The sequence below is a fragment of the Nylanderia fulva genome, unplaced genomic scaffold (genome assembly GCF_048542155.1).
Source record: "Nylanderia fulva isolate GAGA-0341 unplaced genomic scaffold, ASM4854215v1 Scaffold155, whole genome shotgun sequence".
Taxonomy (NCBI): domain Eukaryota; kingdom Metazoa; phylum Arthropoda; class Insecta; order Hymenoptera; family Formicidae; genus Nylanderia; species Nylanderia fulva.
The window spans coordinates 128,079-149,936 of NW_028189784.1; the positions used below are offsets into that span (position 1 = coordinate 128,079).

General features: G+C 48.3%; 3 protein-coding genes and 1 long non-coding RNA gene across 4 annotated transcripts; 1 reads left to right on the forward strand and 3 right to left on the reverse strand.

The window, feature by feature from the left end:
* Window positions 1-7,053: 7,053 nt before the first annotated feature.
* On the reverse strand, window positions 7,054-9,448 carry LOC114933870 (uncharacterized). Its single transcript, XM_085480665.1, has 3 exons — window positions 9,374-9,448; window positions 7,957-8,768; window positions 7,054-7,882 (listed from the first exon to the last, which is right to left on the reverse strand). Exons 1-3 carry the CDS (start codon window positions 9,446-9,448, stop codon window positions 7,054-7,056), a joined length of 1,716 nt encoding a protein of 571 aa, XP_085336791.1.
* A 27-nt stretch (window positions 9,449-9,475) lies between these two features.
* Window positions 9,476-13,072, forward strand: LOC146724007 (uncharacterized). The gene is made up of 6 exons (XR_014924248.1): window positions 9,476-11,512; window positions 11,597-11,796; window positions 11,891-12,062; window positions 12,140-12,303; window positions 12,430-12,642; window positions 12,844-13,072. It is a non-coding gene; the product is annotated as an uncharacterized LOC146724007 (long non-coding RNA).
* Window positions 13,073-14,249: 1,177 nt separating this feature from the next.
* LOC114939154 (uncharacterized) lies at window positions 14,250-16,055 on the reverse strand. Its single transcript, XM_085480667.1, has one exon. The coding sequence runs from the start codon at window positions 16,053-16,055 to the stop codon at window positions 14,250-14,252; it is 1,806 nt and encodes a 601-aa protein (XP_085336793.1).
* A 60-nt stretch (window positions 16,056-16,115) lies between these two features.
* Window positions 16,116-17,201, reverse strand: LOC114931246 (uncharacterized). Its single transcript, XM_029303217.2, has one exon. The coding sequence runs from the start codon at window positions 17,199-17,201 to the stop codon at window positions 16,116-16,118; it is 1,086 nt and encodes a 361-aa protein (XP_029159050.2).
* Window positions 17,202-21,858: the final 4,657 nt, after the last annotated feature.

The window sequence follows — 21,858 nt, forward strand, 5'->3', positions numbered from 1 at the left end:
CGCCCCTCTCTTTTAGTTTTTCAGCACTATTCGATATGGGCGCCCCCACGAGTCCTCGTCCAGGTGGGAGAGTAGTTCCTCCCAGGCTCTCGCCTTAGCCTTCTTTATCAGGACGCGTAGGTCATCCCTTCTTGCTTTGTAGATGTCCCACGCGTCCTGATACCTTTCGGGGTCTGACCGCTTGAGTCTTTTTCTCCTCTTCACTAGCCTTCTTGCTTGGTCGGAGGAGCGCCTTGCTTCGGCAATCTCCTCCGACTACCAGTAAGTTGTTCGGGGGGGTTTCCTTTTTGTTGGGCATGGCTGCGTCACATGCGTCATTGACAGTCCGCAGCAGCCATGTCCTTTCCTCCTCCTCTGGTTGAACCCCCCCTTCTTCCTCTCCTCTAACCATCAGGGGCCGCCTCAACCGCGGCCAAGAACGCGTCCTGATCTAACTTTTTTCAGGGTCCACCTTCGAGAGGCAGATTTTCTCTCGCGGCGGCGCTTTATTACTTCGCGGGGAAAGGCGCCGACGGAGAACTCGATATATTTGTGGTCTGATATCGTTTCTGTCTCCGTCAGCACCCTCCATCCGCTTACCAGCCCGGAGGCAGAAGGAGTGGACCCATGTTAGGTCTATGATTGACTCCCCTGCCTCCTGACATATGTGGGCCTTCTCCCCCTATTACAGGGGAGGAGCCCACACCGCGCCGCCCAATTTAAAACCTGATCACCCCGCCAATCGCCGCGCGAGGAACCCCAGACGCCCGATTTGGCATTGAAGTCCCCGGCGACGATTATCGGGGCAGGGTGATATTCTAGGATCTGCCTCTCCATGGCGTGCAGTCTCCCGCAGAAGTCTTCTCCGTTGAGACTCGGCGGAAGATACACGCCAATCACGATGGTGGACCCCCATCTTACTGTTATCATACCCTCCTCCGACTTTAGAAGTTCTGTCGGGGGAGAGTTGGTCGCGTTCTTCTGGACGATCGCGACGGCGCCGTCCGCACTGCCCATCCAGTTATCGGGCACACGGTACGGCTCCGCCACGATCCCCAGGCCGCAGTCTCTCTCCGCCATTGTTTTTGCGAAGAGATCCTGAGCCGGCCCCGAGTGGTTAGTATTGGCCTGCAGTATCTTACAGGCCATCTTTTCTCGCTGCTTCTTCCGCGGGCCCCGTTGTGTCCATTGTGGTGGGGTCTCCCTCTTTTAGGTCCTCCTGTAACTTTTTTTTTTCCTCTCTCCTTCTGTTGGGAGCTTCTCCTTTTCTCCTCTTTTCTCACCCCTCGATCTGGAGCGGAGAGTCCTTTGTTGTTTGGGCTCGTCCGCAAAGCTTGTGAGGGGGCCGGTGAGGACGATCTGGGCCGCATCTTTGGGGGGTCCCGCTACCTTGTTGAGCGGGATGCCCCTTATCCCTTTGTGCACCGGCGTGCACGCTTTGCCGCCCGCTCTATGGTTCGCGGGCAGCCCTTTATCCGCGCACACCGGGCATCTCATGTCGGCTACGCAGTTCCTCGCTGTGTGTCCCTCCGTGCTGCAGCGGTAGCATCTACCGCTGCGGTCGGTGTTGTTGGGGCATCGCGCGCGCACGTGGCCCCTCTCCAGGCACTTGTAGCACTGGAGGGGTCTGGCCTCCAGCAGTTCCGCGCGCGCAATCGCCCATCCTATCTTCACCGTCCCTGTTTTCATGATCAGGTTTGCTGCCCTTAGTGGACAGCGAACCCACACGATTCCCATACCACCGGGGGTTTTTTTTATTTCCCCGGTGTGTACGTCGACTTCCTCGCAATTGCCATTTCTGGCAATTGCTTCTCGGACTTCGGGGGTCCGTATAGACTCGTCCAACCCCCGAAATCTAAGCTCCGCCATTTTGGTCGGGCGCTGTATTTTCACGCCCTCCTTGTTTGCTAGCACCCTCTTCAGCTCGAGGGCAAGTTTATCCGCCTTTTCTTTCCCGTCGGGCCCGGAAATCTCGAGAATATAGGAGCCTGATGCTCCTTTTCTCACATTGGCCCCCTCTATTCCCAGGCCCTTGAGGTCCGCTTTCATCCGCGCCTCCCGGAGAGTTTCCTCATAAGTGCCGGGAGGGCACGTGATGGTCACGGCCGCTCTCCTGGGCTCCTTCCTGCTCCTTTTGGCGGATGTCTGCGCCGGTGTTTTTTGAGAAGGGGGGGAGTTCGTACCTGTTTTGGTTGTTCTGCCTCCCCTCTCTCTTATATTTGCCGCGGCGCTCTCCCTCCTGTCCGCTGTTGTTCTTGCCCTCCTCTCCTTCCTGGATACCACTTTACTCTAGGAGGCGCTCGTCTCCTTGTTTGGTGGTTTTGAAGAGGCTTGTAGTCTTGGGGGGGGCCTGTGGTGTGGGTGCCCCTCCCTTCTTTTCCGTGTTTATAGGTGCAGCTGTTTTCCCCTTCTGCTTTTGTGGAAGTAGAGCTTCCCTCTTGCTCCTTTGCGCCTCCTTGTTGGCTGGTCCAGTGATCCTTTTGGTTGCCGCGTTAGAAGGCGGATTTAGTGTAGTAGCGGGTACCACTTTGACCGTCTTTCTCACGACCTCCATAGCTTTAATGGTTGGCTTAGTGGCGGCGGGCTTCTGTTGACTGTCGCGCCTGCACGCCGCCCCCTCCTCCATGCTTGAGGGTTTCCCTGAGTGAGGGAGCTGGACATCCCAATCTTTTGTCCAGCTCCCTCACGACCACTCCCTCGATCATGGCCACCATGGCCATGAATTTTTCCCTTTCCTTGTTTTCTTCCTCTTCTTTCTCATTTCCGTGGGACTATGTATTCCTTATTCTCTTTTTTAATATACACAGTCCCATTCGGTTTGTGTGGGGCTCTCACTGGGTTGTGGGTATATGGATGCATCTCCCCCTCGCCGACATCCATTCCTCTCGTCACTCGAGCCCTTTGTTCCCCTCCTTCCTAGTCCTGAGGTGCTCGGGATCTCCCCATCATTTGGTGGAGGCGAGATCCCCCGCATCTCAATGTCCTCTATCTGGGAGGCCTCTCCACCCCTGGGTGGAAGTGAGGTTTCCCTGTCAGTCCTGGTTCCCTGGGTTGACGGGACCCCCCCACCCCTAGGTGGAAGTAGGGCTCCGCCAATCCTTTTCCTTGTTTTTATCCTTTTCCCCACGCTGTCTTCGCTGGGCGGTTCGCATTCCTCTTCCGATGTGTCCAGGTATGGTTTTGGGCGGTGTTTAGCTCTGTTTGCTCGCTCCAGTGCCCTCTCGAGCTGCTGCTTTTCCATTATCAGTTGTTGAACTTGAAGGCGTAGTTCCTTCAGTTGACTTTCGACCGGGGTTTCTGTCGGGTTCTGCGCCTTTAGAGCCAGTGTCGTTGCAACCGCGCACATATCTGCGGCTGCATTTTTGGCATGTTTTACCAAAGGACCTTTTATATTCCTGGATACCGCGGCTACTTTGTAAATCGCCGCCGCCTTCTCTGAGGCAATAGCCTCTAGGTCGTGGGTTGTTTTCATGTAAAATTCCTCCCCCTTCTCCTTTATTCTCTCCAGGAAGTCGTAATACGACTTTCCCGGGTGTGGCTCCTGCAAGGGATCCAGGATCTCCTTTTCTAGGCGCGCTTCTTCCTCTTCATTCCGCAATGCCTCTTTCGCAGCCTTTGCAGTTTTCACCTTTTCATATTCGCCAGTGGTTACTGGCCGACCTCTTTTCCTAGGTGCCGGTATCGGTGGTAATGCCGGGCTGGGTGTAGGCATTTGTATTAGTGCCTGTTCCTCCTTGGCTTTGTTCTTACCTTTCTGCTCCTGTGCTAACATGTATGGCTTGGTGCGGAGGGCAGAAAATTTTTCCTCATTAAAAATAATGATATTTTCATCATCATTTTTGTTTGTTGCAGGCATTTTGGTATTGCCTTCCTCTTCACACGATAGAATATCTGTGTCTATCTCGGTGTCAGTTCCGGTAACGGCTTCTGATATCTTCCTCCATTGGGCGAGCGCTCCAGTTCTCGCCTTTTCCCGCTCCATTATGGCCTTCTGGCGTCTTTGTGCAGGACCCACCTTGCCCTTCTTTTGGCTCGATCTTTTCGAGCATGTTGAAGAGAGGCTGTTATTTGAGTCATATTTGACACAGTCTATCAGCGGTATCATGGCTGATTTGAGTACCTCCCCCTGCCAAAGATACATCTCTTCTTCGTGGGTGTGGGTGTATTTCCCACGCACCTCCTGCACGTCCTTCTGCGCATTGGCTCCGTCCTTGTTATCATTAATGTTGTTTGAGTCACTATTCATCTTAGTTAATCCCACTCTCCCGTCACGGCTCCTGTCCCCCAGGGTATACCCCCACCGGCCAAAAGGTGCCCCGAAACATGACCGGCCACACCTCAAGACCGGGCCCCGAGTTCCCCCGGGGAGAGGACGTACATCATTGGCCGGGGGGATACCGCACCCCGCCTGACCCCGAGCCTCTTACACACCCGTGTGGGATTTGACGCCCACACGGGCTTTCAGGGGTCCCGCGCCTCCGACAACGCGGGCACCGTGACGGGCGGCGCCACCCGGGGGGCTCCACGGACGCTTTGAACAGGGTCGCCGCTCCCCGGCCCTGCCCTACACGCCGTGGCGACCAGCATATGTGGGCGCCCCTCGTCGAAGGCTTTCGACTAGGGGCAAGCGCCTCTCCGGTCGGTCGGTTCGGAAGGGGAAACGGTCCCGACCGACCGGGGATAACCTCTCTCGCCGCCGGGCCCTGCCTCGGAAACGTCCGAGCGGCCCCGGCGGCAGGCGGGCCGCGGCACCCTCCGGGCTATGCCCCTTGGGTAACCCCTCCGGGCTATGCCCCTTGGGTAACCGCGACTCGCCTTCACCGCCACCCTTGGCCCGGATTCGGAAACGTCCGAGCGGCCCGAGGATGGCTAGTCGCAGGGACGCTGGAACGAGAGCACGCTCTCCAGCCAGCACTCTGCGGCTTCCCTCTCGCCGTCGAGCCCCGCCTCGGAATATGTCCGAGCGGCCTCGACGGCCGACCCGCGTGGCCCCCTCCGGGCAGTGCCCCTTGGGTAAACCCTCCGGGCTACGCCCCTTGGGTGACCACGCGTGGCCGTCTCCGCCGACCCAGCCCTGCCTCGGAAACGTCCGAGCGGCCTGGGTGCGGCCTACCCCAGGGACGCTGGGACGGGGACCCAGGCTACCCAGCCTGGAGACCCCCAACCAGCACTCTGAGGCACCTCCCTGTCCTCAGGAACCGTTCCACGAACAGGCCCCAAGGATCGATCAACATCGCCTCCTCCGGGCAAAGCCCCTTGGGACAACCCTCCGAGCAAAGCCCCTCGGGTGACCATGTTGACCCCTCCGCCGGCGCGACCCCCTCCGGGCAAAGCCCCTCGGGAAACCCTCCGGGCAGAGCCCCTCGGGTAATCGCGTGCGGCACCCTCCACTGCGGCCCCCGCCGCCGACGCCCACCCCCCCAACCCCCCAGATGAAACCCCGAAACGAGCCCCCCCCAGGACGGAGGGGGGAGAAACCCCGGGCGGCAAAAGCCGCCTACCCGACAGGCGTGTCGGGCCACAGAGCATGGTGGGAAGGGAAGCGCCGAAGAGCCGTGCAGTCCCTTCTCCTAACGGTGCCATGCCACCGGGCGTTTGAATTCCGGGTCGCCATCCCTTACCACATACAAGCCGAAGCTCTAACGGGGAAGTGGGCCCCGTCTCCCCAGGGAATGGAAATCTTCCACCCCCCGAAGGAGAGCCCCCAGAGACGGAGGGCGTGCCCCCCGGACCGGGAGCAGTGTACCTCGAGAGGTACCGACCACTCTTGGCACCCCTCGCAAGGCTATTCCCTTGCGAAGGGTGAGCCCCCCCACCACGGCAAGGTGGTGGTCGACGGGGGGGACTTTATTCTGACCTTGGTAACACTGTCCAAGGTCAAACTGATCAGATCAATAAATAGATTTTTCACAACTTTTGTCTAAAACTTTTTTCTGTAAAACGTATACTTTTCGAAATTTTTCAGTGTTCCGATCTTTTTGGGATACTCTGTATATATATAAATATATATGTGTGTGTGTGTGTGTGCGCGCGCGCGTGTGTGTATATATGTTTATATATATATAGATTATATTCTTATTCAATATTTATGAAGTTCAATTGTTATAAATTTTTTTTACATTATATATATATTTTTTAAAGTAACTGTGCGAATTCGCGGCAACGCGAAGTGCGAACCGGTGTGCGAGTGAATATTGATATTACCTAAGGAGCACAGCACAACGACACCAAAAAAAGAAGGGAGACAAGGTTAATGAGAACGGCACTGTATTTTTCACTATCTACAAGAAATGAGAGTCGCGCACAGGTGGCGTGATAAAAAAAATACACGGATTGCAAAAAGTGCAATCGACAAGGAATAAAGTATTCGCGAGAAGTGCGATACCACGGAACTTTGTGAAAAACGTAACGAAGAAACTCTCGGTCTGTGCGTGCGAGCTGCGACAAAGCGAGTGAGAATAGGACGCGCGGGAAAACAGCTTTATCCTGCCGACCTTCGAGAAGATTCCAATGTAAAATTACCGAACTTGTAATTTTGCAATGTAATGATGTGGAATCCTCTAGAGTGTCGGAGGACAAAACTGTTTTCCCTTTTCTGTTTTTGTTTGGCCAGCCCGCGTAAACGGGCTGGCGACAGCCGAAGGCGTTTGGCGCGCGAAACGCGCGCAGCGCGATTTGTGCCTTGCGATTAGCGCAAATTGACGCGCCGAATTTGATATTGAAAAATATCACTTTTCCACACTGCATGCGTACATGCACTCACACACATACACACTCTCTCTTTCTCTCTCTCTCTCTCTCTCTCTCTCTCTCTCTCTCTCTCTCTCTCTCTCTCTCTCTCTCTCTCATCCGCAACATTCCGCTCGCCTCGTCGCGACGAGCGACAAACGATTTTGTCTATTCGAGGTGCTAAAACGGAGGAAGCATTGAGATGCAGCGGAGAATACGATGCGCGAGACGAGAGTGAGTATACGACTCAATGTTTTACAGTTTTTTGACGACGAACAAGAATAATGATGCGTTTGATTATTATTTACAGTATATACAGTCGCGACGGAACTCGCGGCACGGGGTTTACGCGGGTGGCTCTGGGTCCTTGGCGGCAGCCGTCGGCAGTGGTACGATTTTAACCACTGGCCGGGTTAACTCGCCAACGGACGTGCGGACATCCACCACGCGTATCTCCCCGTTCATGCCGGGTTGCACGCGCGTGATCCGAGCAAGCGGCCACCGGCACGGCGGGGTATTCTCGCCCTTGACCAGACACAACTGGCCCTCGAGAATAGCTCCACGAGTGGCCCACCATTTGGGCCGCGGGCTGAGGTGCTGTAGATACTCGCGGGTCCACCGCTGCCACAGGTGATCCCGCATCTGCTGCAGGAGACGCCACCGATTCAGCCGGTTGGCTGATGCGTCCAGGAGTGACGGCTCCGGGATGGCGAGGAGAGGGCTTCCCACCAGGAAATGCTTAGGCGTCAGGGCACGGAGGTCGTCAGGGTCATCCGTCAAGGCTTCGAGCGGCCTAGAATTGAGGCAGGCTTTAACCTCTGTGAGGAACGTCGACAGTTCCTCAAAGGTCAGTCTGGCCTCGCCGATGGTGCGTCTCAGGTGGTGTTTAACCGCCTTGACCGCCGCTTCCCGCAGGCCGCCAAAATGTGGAGCTGCCGGTGGATTGAAGCTCCACCGCACTCCTCGGTCTGCCAGGTGCCCAACAATGGTCTGGATCTCACGGCCAGCAGCCTTGAAAAGGGCCTTAAGCTGTCGGTCCGCGCCCACAAAATTAGTGCCGCAGTCGCTATACACGACTGTGCACAACCCTCGTCGGGACACGAACCGACGAAAGGCCGCTAAGAAGGCCTCGGCGGTGTAGTCGCTGACAGCTTCAAGATGTACGGCGCGGGAGCTAAAACAAACGAATACCACCAAAAAACCCTTGTAGGCCTTGTGTCCTCGGCCTCTCGTCGTTCGAAGCCACACCGGGCCGGCGAGGTCCACGCCGGTGTGCTGAAATGGGCGGCTCGGAGTGACGCGCGCTTTGGCAGGTCGCCCATCTTCGGCCGTGGAGTGGCCGCCCGCCATCGGATGCATGGGGGGCAACTGTGAATGTGGCTGCGAACCACTTGACGTCCTCGCGAAATCCAAAAACGCTGCCTGATATGAGCCAAGGTGGCCTGGACTCCGCCGTGAAGTGTTCGCCTGTGGGCGGCGTCAACCACCAGGTGCGTCAGGTGAGACTGCGGCGGTAGGATGGCAGGATGACGTTGATCGGCATCCAAAATTGCGTGTTTCAGACGCCCGCTGACTCGCAGGGTGCCCTCGTCGTCCAATATGGGAACCAGCTTGCGGAGTGAGCTCCGGGCAGGCAGCGTCCTTTCAGCACGGACGTTTTGCAGCTCGGCATGGTAGCTCGACTCCTGAGCTACCTGGATCCATTTAGATAGAGCGGCCTCCAGCTCCTCAGGTTCCAAGGAGGCCGACACAGCTTCGCTGTCTGCTGAGTGACGCCCTCGTGCCCTCCAGCGCCAGATCCAGGCGGACACGCGAAGCAGGCGACGAAGGCAGGAAAAGCGGCAGAGCTCCTCAGCTTCTCGTTCCTCGGCGGCTGCATGGCATCGGAACGGTCTCTGCTCCGGTAAGTCGGCCGTCTCCAAGAGCTTGACGTCCTTCGGCCAAAAGTCCGCGTGATGGCGGAGATATTCCGGCCCTCGCCACCATAGATGATGTTCCAGGAGCTCCTTCGGTGACACCCCTCGGGAGGCACAGTCTGCAGGGTTCTCCTTGTGTAGCGACTTATAAATAAATTCACCAGATCTTTGAAAAAATAATGTTTATTCATTGAAAGTATAAAGCGAAAGAACAAAAAGAATTAATATGTAACAAATAAATGAATGAATGTGTTGTTATGGAAATATTGATTTTTCTTAAAAACATTATGTATATTAATGAATTGAAGTTATTACAAATGTATAAAGATGTAAAAAAGTGTAAAAGTGCAGTGAAAAGTGTAAGGTGTAATAAAAGTGTAGAGTGTAAATGAAAGGTGTGGATGATGAATGCTACAGTACTCCCCCCCAAGTGACGATATTCGTTGCGAAATGGACTTTCTTCTTCTTTGGTGGGTAGGTGCGTAAAGCTTTTCCAACAGTAGAAGAAGAAGAAGGATTTGAAGTAGCAGAAACAGGAGCTGAAGTAGCAGGAACAGGAGCTGAAGTAGCAGGAACAGGAGTTGAAATAGCAGGAACAGGAGTTGAAATAGCAGGAACAGGAGCTGAAGATCTGGTAGAAAGTTCAGTAGAATCTGAAGTTCTAGGAATGAAGGCTGGCTTGAGACGTTCTGTCGAAATATTGACAACTCTTCCTGAAACATTAACTGCAAATAAATGATCAGAGATACGTTTCTCAATAGGAAAAGGGCCAGAATAAGGAGGTTGTAGTGACTTCCTAACAGTATTTTCTCTAATCCAAACATGAGTACAATCAAAAAGATTCTTGTGAACAAAAGGTGATCTTTTGCAATGATGACTTGTAGGAGATGATCTGATATTCCTCATATGAATCCTGTGTTTTTCAAGAAAGATTTCAGGATCTGCAGGAAAATCTTCTTCAATGAAAAATTCTCCAGGAATACGAAGAGTGGATCCATAAAGAAGTTCTGCAGGTGAAGCTTTTAAATCTTCTTTGAAACACGAACGTAATCCCAAAAGAACTGAAGGTAAAGATTCTACCCAGTTGGTTGTTTCGTGGCACATAATCGCTGCTTTCAAAGTTCTATGCCATCTTTCCAGAATTCCATTTGAAGCAGGATGATAAGCAGAAGTTCTAATCCTTTGACATCCAATTAGGTTTGTTAAAGCTTTGAATAAAGCTGCTTCAAACTGAGGACCTTGATCTGTTGTAATGCTGATAGGAGAACCAAAACGTGCTACCCAATGTGAATAAAATGTTGTAGAAATAGTTTCAGCAGAAATCTCAGAAATAGGAACAGCTTCAGGCCATCTGGAAAAACGATCAATCATAGTAAGACAATAACGGTAATTTTGACAAATAGGAAGTGGTCCAACAATGTCTAAATGCACATGCTGAAAGCGTTGATCAGGAATTGCAATCTTAATTGGAGAATTCTTGGTGTGTCTTGAAATCTTCGCACGTTGACATGGAAGACAAGTTCGAGTCCATTCCTTCACATCTTTCTTCAAAGAAGGCCAAATGAATTTCAGTAGTAATTGTTTACATGTCAATCTGCCGCTGGGGTGAGCGAGTCCATGAACAACATCAAAAATTCTCTTGCGTAAGAGTTTAGGAACATATGGACGAATTAATTCCGAAGAGCAATCACAATAAATAGGTATGGTTGATCCTGAAAGAATAAGTTTCTTCAACAGAAGTGAAGAATTTGAAGAAAGTAAAACTTGAAGTTCTTCATCTTCTTTCTGATAATTAGCAAGTTCTTCTAAAGAAACTATAATAGGCATTGAAATAGATTCAATTCTTGACAGAGCATCAGCAACTGAATTCATTTTTCCAGAAATATAGGTAATATTTGTAGAGAATTGAGCAATAAAGTCCAATTGTCTGATCTGTCTTGGTGACGCTTTATCCAATTTCTGACGGAAAGCAAAAATCAAAGGTTTATGATCAGTTCTGATAAACAGTTGTCTTCCTTCAACAAAATGCCTGAAATGTTTAATAGCCAAATAAATGCTAAGAAGTTCTCTATCATAAGTGCTATAATTTCTTTGAGCTTTGTCTAGTTTCTTTGAGAAAAATGCTATTGGTTTGATATCGTCATCAATAGACTGTTCAAGTGATGCACCAACAGCAAAGTCAGAAGCATCACAAGTTAAAATAAGAGGAGCATGAGGAGCAGGATGAGAAAGGGTAGTAACTTGTAAAAGTTCTTCTTTACATGACTCGAAAGCTAATTCCGCTTCTTTAGTCCAAGAAATAATTCTTCTATCCCTCTTGCGACTGTCCTTTAAATATTCTGTTAACAGAGCTTGATGATTTGCAGCATCCTTGAGACAGCGACGATAATAATTGATAATTCCTAAGAATCTGCGTAATTCATGAAGTGTCTTAGGTTTAGGATAATCAATAATTGATTTCACTTTTTCGGATGTAGGTTTAACTCCTTGGTTAGAAACTAAGTAACCAAGAAAAGAAATCTCGCTTTGACCGAAAAGACATTTAGCGACATTGATTGTCATTCCAGCTTGTTGAAGACGATCAAAAATAATGCGTAAGTGAGCAAAATGTTCTTTCTCATCTTTAGAAGCAATAAGAATGTCATCAAGATAACAAAAGGCAAAACTCAAATCATTAAGTAAAGAGTTCATGAGCCGTTGAAAAGTTTGGGCTGCGTTTCGTAAACCGAAAGGCATTACGACAAATTCAAAAAGCCCAAATGGAGTAGTGACAGCTGTTTTGTGAATATCTTCTTTAGCGACGGGTACTTGATAGTACGCTTTAACTAAGTCGATTTTAGAAAAGATATTCTTACCAAAAAGTGAAGAAGAAAAATCTTGAATATGAGGTAAGGGATAACGATCCGGGATAGTCACTGAATTGAGTGCACGATAATCACCACACAGTCTCCAAGAATTTTGTTCCTTTTTAGGTACCATATGTAGAGGGGCTGCCCAGGAGCTGCTTGAAGGTCTGCAAATTCCTTGCTCCATCATAGACTTGAATTCTTCCTTGGCACATTTAAGTTTCTCAGGAGTAAGTCTTCTGGGAATCGAAAATTTAGGAAAACCTTCCGTAACGATATGATGTTCAACACCATGTGTTTTTACCGAGGAAATTGGAGAAAAACGGGTGAGTTCTGGAAATTCGGTTAAAAATTTGTGGTACACAGAATCAGGAGATGTGGTAAAAATTGACAAATGTGCAACTTCTTGAATTTTTCCAGTATTCGTAAGACCGGTAACATTATCAATCAATTTCTTGTTTTTAATGTCAATTAGGAGATTAAAATGACAAAGGAAATCGGCGCCTAAAATAGGACGTTGAATATCCGCGACACAAAATTTCCATTTGAATTCTCTCCTTAAACCGAGGTTCAAAATTAAAGTTTTAGAACCGTAAGTATTAATTTGAGTACCATTTGCGGCAAAAAGTTTTAAATTAGTATGCCACGGCTTCAATAAAACCTTTTTAGGTAACAACGATATATCAGCGCCCGTATCGACAAGAAAATTCAAATTTGAATGTCTGTCGAAAATAATGAGGCGATTGTTAGAAACACCGTCGTAAGCAGCCTCAGTCTTAAGCGGCGTTTTTAGTTTTCCTGTGAAGCCAAGAATGTTTTGGACATAGAACAAGGTAAAGTACATCGTTTAGCCTTATCACCAAACTTCTTATGGTAAAAACAAATTGATGTATCTTTAATATCTTTATTTGATTTGTCTTTCTTACGCGATAACGATCTAAATCTTCTATTCTCTCTAGACCGGCTTTTGGAACGATCTCGACGACGAGAAACTTCAAGAGCTTCGATTCTTCGTAGCAAATCCGCGAAATCCGAAGATTTATTACTTGTATTATTGGAAACTTCCGCGACTTGCAAACTGCCGTCCCGATCAGCAATTTTATCGGCTAATTCCGCAAGTTTAACAAGAGGAACATCCTCTACTACGGCTAAAGTCGTTTGAATTCTATGTGGTAAGCGTTGAAGCCAAATCATTTGCAAAACACTATCTGCTAAAGATCCTCCAGATAAATGACGAATTTCTCGAAGTAATTCCGAAGGCTTTTTATCATTAAGTTCAATTCCAGCTAATATTTGTCTCAAACGTTTTTCCTCTGAATCCGTAAAGCGATTTATTAATATTTTCTTTAAATAATTATATTTATCTGTTTTAGGTGGATTTTCAATGACTTCAGATATGTTTACTAAGGCTTGTTCATCAAGATGACGAATGACAGAACTATATTTAATATCATCTGATCGAATTCGATAAACCGTAAACTCACTTTCAATAGAAGCAAACCAGAGTTTAGGTTGTTTATGCCAGAAAGTCGGTAGTTTTAATAAACGAAACTCATTTGAGTGAATTTGTAACATAGGATCACTCACCTGATGTCTAGTTTGAGAAGGTAAAATATTAATATTTTCTGATCCAACCTGATTTGATCCGCTCGCCAAATCCATATCAATCTGTGTATCCGAACAGGGTCTAACTGGTGATCTATCGATTGGCATTTTCCTCTTGTTCCAGGAATCCGATAAAATGATTTGAGAATTTCCGTGAAGGACTAATCCGCCTCTGATGTTTCAAAGATCCGGAGAATGAATCTCTTAAAATCAGAATATCCAGCAATTCTTCCAAGCGATGATAATATTTCGCAGACTTCAAATACGACGATCACTTGGCACTTATTCCGCATCAGCCTTTAAAATGCGTCGGCTTTAATATCACGTCGGCTTTAATATCACGTCGGGTTTAATATCACGTCGGGTTTAATATCACGTCGGGGTCACCAAAAATGTAGCGACTTATAAATAAATTCACCAGATCTTTGAAAAAGTAATGTTTATTCATTGAAAGTATAAAGCGAAAGAACAAAAAGAATTAATATGTAACAAATAAATGAATGAATGTGTTGTTATGGAAATATTGATTTTTCTTAAAAACATTATGTATATTAATGAATTGAAGTTATTACAAATGTATAAAGATGTAAAAAAGTGTAAAAGTGCAGTGAAAAGTGTAAGGTGTAATAAAAGTGTAGAGTGTAAATGAAAGGTGTGGATGATGAATGCTACACTTGCCAGGTACGTGCCGCCATCTTGCATCCTGGTTGTCGCGGTGAATTTCAGCGACGCGGTTGGCTACGTACGTATTCCACTTTGCAGGGTGTCCGCGTTTCCAGCCAAGTGTCACCGTAGAATCCGTCCAGAGGGTGACCGCCGACCTCTCCAGACCCAAGGAGAGCCGCACATGTTCTGCTAGCTTTGACAGCAGAGCCGCTCCGCAGAGTTCTAGTCTCGGCAGCGATACACGCTTCAACGGGGCCACTCTGCTCTTGGCGACCACCAGGTTGATGCGGGGCAGTCCGCCATCCTCCACCCTGCTGTAGACCACAGCAGCGTAAGCCCGTTCGGAGGCATCCGAGAAGCCGTGGAGCTCCACGGGGCTGCGTGGAGTGTTGCTGTGCAGCCAACGTGGCAGTCTGATCTTTTCCAGCACCGGCAATTCCTCCTCGAGGGCTGTCCATGCGACGGTGTCCTCGCGTGATAGCGGTGCGTCCCACTCGAACTGCTGCAGTCACGCCGACTGGATCAGCAACTTTGCACGCACGAGGATTGGTGCTAGCCAGCCCAGCGGGTCGAACAGGCGAGCGGTCTGCGCCAGCACGGTCCGCTTGGTAGGTGGGGCCGATGGAGTCAGCCGGACAGACAACGAGAAGGTGTCTTCGTGCGGATTCCAGCAAAGACCCAGCACCGAATGCTCGTCTGCAGATAACCTCGCGCCGGTCGTCGTGCCTAGTTGATGCTCGACAGGGATGAACTCCAGGAGGCGGTTATCGTTAGAGGCCCACTTTCTCAGCGGAAAGCCGCCCGCCATGCAGAGCGAGGTCACTTGTCCCAGGAGGCAACAAGCATAGTCCAGGTCAGCAGCTCCGGTGAGTATGTCGTCCACATACACGTCATGCTGCAGGACGTCGGCACCGAGCGGGAAACGGTTGGCTTCGTCTGACGCAAGCTGCCGCAGCACTCGTATGGCGAGGTATGGTGCGCTCGCCAAGCCATACGTGACCGTATTTAGCCGGTACTCGCTGACCCCGTTGTTCTCTGCCCACAGGATCTGTTGTAGGTCTCGATCGTCCGGATGAAGCTGAATTTGCCGGTACATCATTTGAACGTCGGCCATGAAGACGTACCGGTGCCGCCGCCATCGAGTCAAGACATCAGCGAGAGACGGCAGCAAGTTAGGTCCAGAGTGCAGCACACCGTTGAGAGACGCCCCGGCGCACGTGCGAGCTGATCCGTTGAAGACGACGCGAATCTTGGAACCGGCAGCCGAAGTCCGCAGCACCCCATGATGCGGCAAGAAATTGATCCGATCACCTGGTGAAGCCACAGTGGAGGCAACGAGCGTCATATGCCCGAGGGTGATGTACTCGCGCATGAAGTCGCGGTACAGCACCCCGAAGTTGTTGTCGCGGTCGAAGCGACGCCTCATGACGTCGAGGAGACGTGATGCGGCGCGACGGGTGGAGCTTAGGTCCGGCAACCTCGATCGCAGCGGGAGCCGCACCTGATAGCGGCCGTCTGATAGTCGTTGATGGGTGCGCAAGAAGTGGTCCTCGCACTCCTGCTCGTCAGCGGTCAGCGGAAGGACGGCACGGGGAGGCTCCTCCGTTTCCCAAAAACGACGCACCAGCTCGGCAAGGTCCTCTATTGTGGTACATTGCAACGACGACACGGGATTCGTGATGTGGCAGGTCCCAATGGCGCCCAACAGCACCCATCCGAAGCGCGTCAGCAGCGCTCCTGGCTCCTGCGGCCCTCCTCTACGAAGACCTTCCGGCATGGCGAGATCCAGGTACACGTCCGCACCGAGCAGTAGTTCCACGGGATCCTGGCGGTGGAATTCAGGATCAGCGAGGTCGAGGTCCTCAAGGTGCGGCCATGAGCGTGCTTCTCCCTCAGGAATGCCGCCGTACACGGTTAGGCGCGGCAGCACGAGAGGCGAAGCGGCGAGCGCGAAATGCCCGTCGCGCGAAAAGATGGTGATCGCTGTTTGCCCTCGAGAGACGCCTGACTGGATGCCACCTACTCCGAAGATGGCCACTGAGGAGGGAGTCCGCGGCAGGCGAAGGCGTTGTGCCAGAGATTCCGCGATCAGTGATGTCTTCGAACCCGGGTCAATCAGGGCGCGGACGTCGTAGCGAGTGCCCGCGCGATCAGCCACCAGCACGCGCGCGGTTGCCAGAAGCGCTGATCGGCATTTCACCGGCGGTCGCCTGGCCACGTGGGTCGTCACCGCGGAAGATGGTCCGGCAGCAGGCAGAGCCACAACGGTGAAGGTGTCGTGAAGAGACGAATGGTGCTTGCCAGAGCACTTCATGCACACCTTGGAGGACGTGCAATCAGCAAGGAGATGCCGACCCAGGCAGTTCCAGCACCGTTAGTGAGCATTGATTGCCTCCTTTTTTTCAGCCACTGTTTTTCTCTTGTACAGCTCACAGTACGCGATGAAGTGATCCTTCTTACAGAGCGGACAGCTGCGGCTCGGGTCTGATTCCTTGCTCCCCACGTGGCTTGTGCGAGCGGCGCGGTTGGACTTCTCCAAGGGCTTGCCAGATGGTCCGGGCCTGGTGGACTGGAGGACCTCCAAGGTCATCAGCTGCTCTTGCAGGAACTCCCGGAGCGTGTCGTACGACGGCGGCTCGGCAGACTTGCCGAGCGAACTCTCCCACTCGCGTCCAGTTTCGGCGTCCAGCAGTTCGACGACCAGGTGCACAAAAAGGTCGGTGCAGTCGCTTATCGGACGCCCGATGCCCTTCAGAGCGCCGACTGTGGTGAGTACGCCGTGGAAGATTCGACGGATGCCGTCGGGCAAGAAAGCCTTCATCCTCGGCAGCGATGTGAAGGTCGTCAGGTAGGAACGCACGAGGAGGCGCTTGTTCTCGAAATATGTCGTCAGCATGTCCCATGCCTGTTCCAGGTTGTCTTCCGTAGAGGGCAAGTTCCGAATGAGCTGCTCCGCGTCGCCCTTGACACTTGTCCTGAGATAGTGCAGCTGCTCGATCTTAGTCAAGGATGGATCCCCGAGGATAATGGAGCAGAACAGGTCCCGGAAGCTTGGCCAATCCTCGAACTTGCCACTGAATTGAGGCAGATTGATGCGTGGCAGGGTCTTGCAGGACGGCGCGCTTCCTCGAGCCTTCTCGGAGGTGTCAGCTTCCGACGGCTTGGAAAGCCTTTCCTCCATCTCGGCGAGTTCGGAGCGTTGCGTGTAATACGCCGTTTCGACCTTGCTTGGAAGGTCGTCGGAGGTGTACTCATCTTCCTTTATCTCCTTCCAGTATTTGTCGCGGAGCTCCTCGTGCAGCTCCTGAAATCTGGTCCACTTGTCGTCCAGGAAGCGGATCGCAGCTTGGATGGTGTCCACGTTCAGCTTGGCCGCCCCAATTTTTCGTAAATTGTCGACACTACGTAATATACGCACGTGAAGTTCATGTTGAGCGTCGATCAATTTATCCATGCCCATTTTGTTTGTTACAGGTCACAGGACACCCCGGTCGCGCACACACTTAAACTGCAAAGCACAGAAGACGCCGGACGCGACGAAGACGCGGAGAGATTGTTACGTCCAATAATTCATCTGGCGATAAATTACTTTTTGCACAAGACGGTCTTCTCTCGCGTCTACCTCGGTGGACGTTTAAGAAGCTGCTCTCTATTTGTTTTATGGGCAACCTGCTAGGCCGGCTATACCCAGGGAAGCCGAGAGCTTGAGATTTGATTGAGAGTATCGGACAGAGAAGGAACCTGACGGGTCGGGTCGATAAATAAAGATATTTTACAAGTATAATGTCATTTATTCATTTATAAAACCTTTCTATTGATATAAAATTTATTGGTCCTGACGTGGTTCGTGGGGAGCTTGAAATTGAGTTACAATATGACTGAGCTCCAGTTCCGCGATTGTTAGGCTGGTTGAGGTAAGTTATGAAAGAAGTGAAGTTATCTTGCGCTTCCTCAGGGATGACGTTATTGACGTCGTGAGTGAGACTGGCAGTGTCCTCGTTGAGAATGTGAAAGGTTTGTTCGTTGTTAAATTGTAAAATGGGATCGTACTCTGGCGATGTAATTGGTTGGTTTTGATCCGGGATATAATATTCAGGATCGGGTAAGAATTGATGATTAGGGTTCGTTATTAACGTGTTTGATTTTAACGGTGAAGGTGTAGTAATATTTGTCCACAAACGATAACTTTTTTAAGAGCTTTTATTAAAACGTGGTATCAATGAGAAATTAAAATAAAAAGTGAAAGCAATAAAAGATGTATTTGTTTAATAAACAAATGGTCTGTAACATAGTAACGAAGGTGTAAAAACGTATAAGGTGTAAGTGTATATGTGGTGTAAGTGTAGATGTAAAAATGCTATAGTTAATGCTGCAGTAACGCCACAGTACTCCCCCCCAAGCGACGACTACGTTGCGAAATGGACTTTCTTCTTAGCTGGGTAAGTTCGTAGTGGTTTTCCGAAAGAAGCAGTAGAAGAAGTACTATGATCATCCATGACTGATGTGGTTGTAGGAACTGCAGGTACAACTGATGGTACAACAGATGTGGTTGTAGATGTAGATGTAGACGAAGTACTCGAAGAGGATGAATGAAGAACAGAAGAATCTTCCTTGGGAAAAAAGGCTGGTTTCAGACGTTCCGTTGAGACGTTGACCAATTTTCCTGAAATGTCAATAGTAAACAAAAAATCAGAAATTCGTTTGTTAACAAGAAAAGGACCAGAATAAGGTGCTTGAAGAGATTTCTTAACATCATCTTCACGAAGCCAAACATGAGTACAATCGTAAAGATTTTTGTGTACAAAAGGTGATTTTTTGGAGTGATGATGGGTAGGAGAAGATCTAATATTCCTCATATGTATTCTATGTTTCTCTAAAAATATTTCAGGATCTGCTGGAAAATCTTCCTCAATAAAGAATTCACCAGGAATCCGAAGAGTAGTTCCATAGAGTAATTCAGCAGGTGAAGTTTTCAAATCTTCTTTAAAACACGAACGAAGACCAAGAAGAACAGTAGGTAAAGATTCCAACCAATTCTTCGTCTGATGACACATAATTGCAGTCTTAACAGTCCTATGCCATCTCTCCAGAATTCCGTTTGAAGCTGGATGATAAGCAGAAGTTCTCTTGCGATCACATCCAATCAAATTAGTTAATGCTTTAAAGAGAGATGCTTCAAATTGTGGGCCTTGATCTGTAGTAATAGTTATAGGAGATCCATATCTAGCCACCCAATGAAAATAGAAAGCTGTCGAAACTGTTTCAGCAGTTATTTCTTTAAGTGGAATAGCTTCAGGCCACCTCGAGAATCGATCTATTATTGTTAAGCAATAACGGAAATCTTGACAAGAAGGAAGAGGGCCTATTAAATCCAAATGAACATGTTGAAAACGCTGATCAGGAACCGCAATTTTAACAGGGACATTTTTTGTATGTCTTGAAATTTTGGAACGTTGACAAGGTAGGCAAGAGCGAGACCACTCTTTAACGTCTTTATTCAATGACGGCCAAATAAATTTCTGTAGAAGTTGTTTAGCTGTAGTTCTACCGCTGGGATGTGCGAGGCCATGAACTACATCAAAAATTCTCTTACGAAGAGGTTTAGGAACATATGGACGAATTAACTCAGAGGAACAGTCACAATATATAGGTACAGATGAACCAGTAAGCATAAGTTTCCTTAATTGAAGTGAAGAGTTCAAAGAAAGGAGATCTTGAAGTTCTTCATCATCCTTTTGAAATTCTGCTAATTCTTCCAGAGAGACAATGATTGGCATTGAAACTGATTCAATTCTTGATAAAGCATCAGCTACAGAATTTAACTTGCCTGAAATGTGGACAATATTAGTAGAGAATTGAGCAATAAGATCCAGTTGCCTAATTTGTCTAGGTGAAGCTTTGTCAGGTTTCTGAAGAAAAGCATAAATTAAAGGTTTGTGATCTGTCCTAATAATGAGTTGTCGTCCCTCAAGCAAATATCTGAAATATTTAATTGCTAAATAAATGCTTAAAAGTTCTCTATCGTAAGTACTGTAGTTCTTTTGAGTTTTATCAAGTTTTTTAGAAAAGAATGCAATTGGTTTATTGACATTTTCAATTGATTGTTCAAGTGATGCTCCTACAGCGAAATCAGAAGCATCACAAGTAAGAATCAAAGGAACTTGAGGAGCAGGATGAGAGAGAGTAGTCACACGGAGAAGTTCTTCTTTGCAATTCTGAAAAGCTGCTTCTGTCTCCATAGACCAAGGAATAGTTCTCCTATCTCTCTTGCGACTGTCCTTCAAAAAGTTTGTAAGTAATGCTTGATGTTCAGCTGCATTTTTAAGGCAACGACGATAATAATTAATAATACCAATAAATCTTCTTAAATCATGTATTGTCTTAGGTTTGGGATAGTCGATAATTGATTTGACTTTTTGTTCTGTAGGTTTGATTCCTTGATTAGAGACAAGATATCCGAGAAAAGTAATTTCTTTTTGACCAAAAAGACATTTGGAAACATTAAGTGACAATCCAGCTTTCTGTAGACGATCAAAAACAATCCGCAAATGAGCTATGTGTTCTGACTCATCTCTAGAAGCTATGAGAATATCATCAAGATAGCAAAATGCAAAATCTAAATCATTTAACAATATATTCATAAACCTCTGAAAAGTTTGAGCTGCGTTACGAAGACCAAAAGGCATAACCAAAAATTCGAAAAGTCCAAAAGGTGTAGTTACAGCGGTCTTAGGAATATCTTCCTTTGCAACGGGTACTTGATAGTACGCTTTAACCATATCAATCTTAGAAAAGATATTCTTACCGTAGAGCTCCGCAGTGAAATCCTGTATGTGAGGCAATGGATATCGATCAGGGACAGTGACCGAATTTAACGCACGATAATCTCCACAAAGTCTCCATACATTTTCCTTTTTTGGAACCATATGTAAAGGTGCTGCCCACGTACTGCATGATGGTCTACAAATACCTTGGTCCATCATGAATTTAAATTCTTCTTTAGCATACTTCAGTTTCTCCGGAGAAAGTCTTCTGGGAATTGCAAATTTCGGAGGACCTTCCGTAACAATCCGATGTTCAATTCCATGTGAGTTTACCGATGAAAGAGGGGCAAAATGAGTAAGTCCTTGAAATTCTGCTAAAATCTTGTGAAAAGAAGAATCTGGAGATGTGGTACAAATTGATAATTGCAAAACTTCTTGTATCTTTCCACAGTTTTTAAGACCTGTTAAGGAATCAATTAGACGTTTGTTTTTAACATCTACAAGGAGATTAAAATGTCCGAGGAAATCTGCGCCTAAAATGGGACGTTGTATGTCCGCCACGCAAAATTTCCAACGGAAAATTCTCCTGAGACCAAGATCCACGGAAAGAGTTTTAGATCCATAAGTATCAATGTGTGTTCCGTTAGCAGCAAAAAGTTTTAAATTGGTTGATAACGGTTTGTATAATATTTTCTTGGGAAGCAAAGAAATGTCAGCACCAGTGTCAACAAGAAATTGTAAATTAGACGACTTGTCAAAAATAACGAGGCGATGACAAGGTAAACCGTTGCGAGTTGCCTCTATCTTCAACGGTATCTCTAGTTTTCCGTTGAATCAGTGAGACAAAGAGTTTTTGACTTAGTACAAGGAATTGTACATTTCTTTGCTTTATCTCCAAATTTCTTGTGATAAAAACAAATTTGTTCCTTAGAATCCGACTTTTTATCTTTTGAATTAGATCTTAATCTTGTTTTACTTCGAGATCGACTAAAAGATCTACCGCGACGACGAAAAACTTCCAGCGCAGCAATTCTTTTTTCTAAATCGGCAAGATCCGATTGCTTTGATTTTAAAGAAGTATTTACTTCGGTTATTTGATACCCGGTATCACGTTCGACTATTTTATCAGCGAGTTCAGCTAGCTTGATTAAGGGTACGTCCTCAACAACAGCTAAAGTCGCTTGAACTTTGTATGGCAAACGTTGAAGCCAAAGTGAATGTAAAATATTATCCGCTAAAGATCCACCGGATAATTGGCGTATCTCTCGTAAAAGCTCCGTTGGTTTTTTATCATTCAATTCAATTCCGGCTAATAATTGACGTAAGCGTTTTTCTTCTGAATCCGTGAAGCGA